Source organism: Sinocyclocheilus rhinocerous, unplaced genomic scaffold, assembly GCF_001515625.1.
Source record: "Sinocyclocheilus rhinocerous isolate Xijiao unplaced genomic scaffold, SAMN03320098_v1.1 scaffold412, whole genome shotgun sequence".
In the NCBI taxonomy this organism is placed as follows: Eukaryota; Metazoa; Chordata; class Actinopteri; order Cypriniformes; family Cyprinidae; genus Sinocyclocheilus; species Sinocyclocheilus rhinocerous.
In genome coordinates, this window is record NW_015642498.1 from 718,329 (window position 1) to 723,218 (window position 4,890).

General features: G+C 42.8%; 1 protein-coding gene across 1 annotated transcript in view; it reads left to right on the forward strand.

Moving 5' to 3' along the window:
* The window catches only part of ppfia2 (PTPRF interacting protein alpha 2), a 194,925-nt gene extending 190,505 nt beyond the window's left edge, over nucleotides 1-4,420 (forward strand). The window contains exons 34-35 of the mRNA XM_016572856.1: nucleotides 2,433-2,513; nucleotides 4,280-4,420. Coding sequence (XP_016428342.1) covers nucleotides 2,433-2,491 — 59 coding nt within the window. The 3' untranslated portion in view covers nucleotides 2,492-2,513; nucleotides 4,280-4,420. The remainder of the gene's footprint in view (nucleotides 1-2,432; nucleotides 2,514-4,279) is intronic.
* Nucleotides 4,421-4,890: the final 470 nt, after the last annotated feature.

The following is a 4,890-nucleotide window of genomic DNA, read 5'->3' on the forward strand; positions in this document are numbered from 1 at the left end:
GAGGCCATGCTGCGCTGCTTTAGAGAAGAGGAAGAGTTGTTGCCATGCTGGGCACAATCTAGGGGTGCACGAAAAACTCTATTCATATATGAATCACGATTCTGTCTTATAACGATTCTAATGGATTCACAAGTTTCAAAATCAATGTTCTAAAGCAGTGGTTCTTAATACTGTTCAGTACTAAGAACCACTGCCAGATAACCACTGCGTCAACTCGGTGTGTATGATGGAATTGTTTTTTTTTATTGTTGTTGATTTTGTAGATATTTTGTGCGCGAGATGAGGTCAGAGGCATTTATCCTGTGAAGATATATCTCGCTGGAATATCTCTGTTGTGGCGGTAAATATTACAGGTGAACACCCAATTGTATGCAGGTTTCTAAAAGGTGCGTGGCACCTGAACAGGGTTAAGAAACTGCCTGTTCTCTGGTGGAATATGTGTGTGGTCTTGGTATTTGACCCTATTGACTGAAAGCAGTGTTTTATTTTTGTTTGCTGGAGAATGCCTCTATTGGGAAGGAGGTTAGTGAACATCAACTTGAGTATTACTTAGGACTAACTGTGTAAAGTCATTGACTTGGAATTAGTGCTGTTTTTTTCTGTTGGAGGAGGACAGGCTTCATAGTTTGCACCCTGTGCGTTGTGTCAGTACTATGGAGGAGTTATGGGTGAAGTGTTTGACATCATAACCTGACCAAGTGATAGTGCAAGTATTAGGTTATAACAGCATGGGGCTGAAGGCTCACTCTAGTAGAGGCATTTTTGTGTGACTTGATTGGTATGGAATGGATGTTACAGAGCTGTTATTGTGTTGTTAAGGTATTTGTTATGGTAGTGCAGTATTTTTTTTGTGGGAACGGTTTGGTTTTTCTGGTGTAACATGTACAGTATATGAGTTGGTTGACATGCCTGCGACAGTGTATGTGCGGTCTGGGAGTTGGCTATGTCCCATGTGATGGATGTTTGAAGTAGTTGAGGTTATGTAAGTAACGTAATCTTGATTCTCTGATAATGGGAGTATGGTACGTCACCATATTTGTGTTCTTGCAGTAGCATGGAGCAGGTTTAGTGGGAATGATTTAGGGAGGAGTGGCAGTGCTATATATATTAGATATGGTTGTTTTTGTTTCTATCTTAGGGAGATGAGAGACCAGTGATTGGTCTGTCAAGTGACAGATAGAGTTTTGGTGGTGCTGAAGCGTGGATGAATGGGCAGTAGTAGTTGTTGAGATTGTGCAATGTAGTGGCTAGAATGATGTGGAGGGCTGGGCATTGTCTAGCTGGCCTGGACATCAGAAATCAGAGACACTTGAAGCATGTAATAGATTTGATTTGGAGGCAGCATTTTTGAGACTAAATGTGGCTTGATTGAAATCCCTCGCATGGAGGGGACTCTGCTCAGATCCCTGAGGAACTCCAGGGGTCAGGTCTGTGCAAGCTTCCAGGATCTGGAACAGAAGTTAGTGAGCAATATTGCAGGTGTAAGCTAGTTAGTGGTTGGCTGGGTTGTGCTAAATGGTAATTAGCAGAAAGTGGTTTGGTTGAGCTTTTGTGCGAGTTGTGTTGTGTAAGCCAGCCACCATTTAGCAGTAGTAGTAGCACAGTTGTGTGTGAGTACCTGGAAAGGTGTTGGCATGAAGGAGCTTGCAGGAGAACAAGAGGAGTCCATGGCTTGATGTGTGGCTACTTAGTTGAGGTGTTAGTAGCTGTGAAAGGAAAGAGAAAGCTGAGGGAAGGAAAACAAGAGCGTAGCGTGCCGTGTCTGCTGGTTGGAGTCGCGCAGTTAGATTCGAGCCAGTCTTTGTATGACCAGGGATGAACACGACAGCTGCCGCATGATGGCTGCCGCTCCAGGCAAACTGACGCCTCACCAGCTACGAGCAAAGTTAGTCATAGGGATTGAATATTGATCATTTCAAAGAAACTCGAATACAATACCTCATTACACAAATCAAAGCATTTGTCTCAATTCATCCTACATGGCATAAACAGCCTTTTCTACAGCTACTTTGTTCTATCCTGACCCCCCAAACTACTTGCAAGCATGTCATATCCCTCACTCACACACACACAGGGACCGACAGACACACACAGGGACCGACAGAGGCAACCAGGGAGCTAGGCCATAATAGAGTGACTGATCACTTCCAAGGGGTCTGTCTTCAATTTCTTTCTAATAACACTCAAAAAAAAGACCCACAACACCCTAACAAATCACACTATTGCCCACCTCTTACGTCCACTTGAATTAGAGGAATATACATACCGTACATAGTTCCATTTTGAACATCTGATTTAGACATCTGAAAAACACATATCACTCAACACACTGCATTAACAAAACTCCACAGCCACTTTAACACACATGGATGGATATACAGACAAATGACTCCCAAAAGATTCACTCACTGCATATCTTTATTTCCATGCAGTTGGACCATCGGCGGTACAGCGTCTGGACAGCTCCACTGTGAGGACCTACTCTTGCTGAGAGAACATCAATACTGTAAGCTGCGAGTCTCACACCTGTGCGAAACTAAACTCGTTTTCAGCCTTAGTATGTTCACTGCACCTCTCCTCTGCTGTATCATCTTGAAAACAAAGCAATTCTTTCAATAAACAACACTTATTAAGTGAACTAACGTCCCTCGCTCAATCAAATACATTAATTCAACAGCATTTGCACTATTCACACTAAAATGATAAGACCAGCCACATCTGCAGGTGAACAGCTACATGTAGCTACAACTTCATCCACGTAGCAGTGCTGTATAAGTCATCTAGACAGCTTTACACATACGTTACAAACATACCAACTACAATACTTTTAAACCCCAGCTTACACAGGCACTTCCATATTAAGAGAATTAGGTTTGCTCCAACAACATTAATTATATGAAAACAAACCCTGGAGCTGCTCTTTTGAATCAAGGATGAAAAAACCCATCAAACCAAGCTATCTAATAATTCAGAATGAGAACAATCACTTCGGTCCAATTTTGCCTAACCACAATACTACTTTTGGGAAAAAGCAGTTACACAACTGCAATTGGGAAAAAACAATATTGTTGTGTATCACCATATTTCACACACGAACCGCCACTGCTCTTCTTCTAAACAGGTGCACTGAAACAATAGCTACGTTTTTTGGACACTTTTTGCTTCCATCGGAATGAATTCATTCTGATTGACAAATCCAAATGTAGTGTTTACATGAACGCTTCATAAAGTGATCGGGATGATATGCTCATTTATGTCACAACCTTCCGATTGGATTTAATCATTTGACATGCGCACACTGCATGAATACACAGTTTCCCGCTGTTGTCGCATAATGTTTTAAAAAGCACACTTAATTTTTATTTACTTCGGTTCCTAATTAGGCAACAACTAGCACATGAACTGTTGTGCTGTGCTGCTTACTTTAGAAAGCAGTAAAAGTTATTACCCTTTCCGTGTCTTAAACAAGGACTGGTGGGACGTTGTGCTGCTCCACTTCACAGACGCCGAGTGAAAGCAGAATTTTTGAATGACTGGACACTCATTTATGACACTTTATTCACGATGAAGAACAGCTCGTTTTGCGTGTCATACCTCATTACGCTATTTTTACATCACTACACATGCGCAGTACTTTCCAGTTTCAGATTTCAATCCGATCAAGTCTTTACATGTCCTCCCACTCGGATTACAAAAGGAATAAACCACCCCTTACAATCCGATCGAAATTTGAATCGGATCTGGCCAATTCAATCCGATTGACGTGGTTACATGTGACTTTTTTATTCTGATTGTGCTTCTAGTCCTATTACGATCGAAGTAAACGCAGCTAATGCAGTCCCGACGAACCCTTCATTCCCACCCTAACTACAGCACAAATCCACTTACACACAATTGTACATGCATGTATGTCACAACGGCTCATTCACAGAGCTAGCCTGACAATCCATCTCCATAGATGGCCACTGCAAGTGCTATCACGCAACATAAACAGTTGTGCTCTAAGCAATGATGGGACACTTTTACACCCGTCACTTGCAAAAGCACATTTTGGTATGCCTTAACATGTTGCCTTGTGATAGCAAAGCAAGACAGGCTAAATACAATGGAACATTCTAACAAGCAAAACGTTTACGGTCTCAGCTAATCAAACAGCTGACACATCTTACCTTCTACTAAACCTGCAAGTTTTCACTTCAAATTACAAGCCTTGCCTGTTTCATATACACACACGAACCGCAACATCATCTGATCTTCTCTTCTGTTTCACTTCTTTCAGAGTCGTACCTTAAAGTTGGCCTGAACAAACAATTCCGACGAGTCACACTGCCAAGAGAACAACAGAAGCCCGCGGAGGACAGGAGGCGGGGGTCGAGGCTGCTCTGCGCCGGGTGTCCGCCACAGGTGCCGACGTGCTCTCGCTCTTTCTGTCTCAGCTACGAGCAAAGTCACAGATTCTCCTCATTACCAAACCCTTCACAACTGCCTCCGCCTCCGCTCTACCGACAACCAATCCGGCCTCATGTGACCGACTGCTTCACTAATACTACTCTTACCACACAGTACGTTCATCATCGTGAGCTCAGTATGTATCTCATGTACACGGATGAGCAGTGTTTTATTCATGTTTCCCTTTAACACCTTTCCCCAGTGTTGCTGGATCTTCCTCTATTCTGTGTCTGGATATTAACCACTTACTAACAGTCTCATTGTTGTGCACATTGTTCTGTACTGGTTTCTGGTGACCCCATGATACAAAACACATTAAGAAAGGAATTATATATACGATTGTGGAGAAGGTGAATCCCTCCCACATAATTGGAGTTGGGAGGCATGCTGGTAACACTGCATGTTTCCCGCATGCCTCCCAACTCCACACTGCCAAGAGAA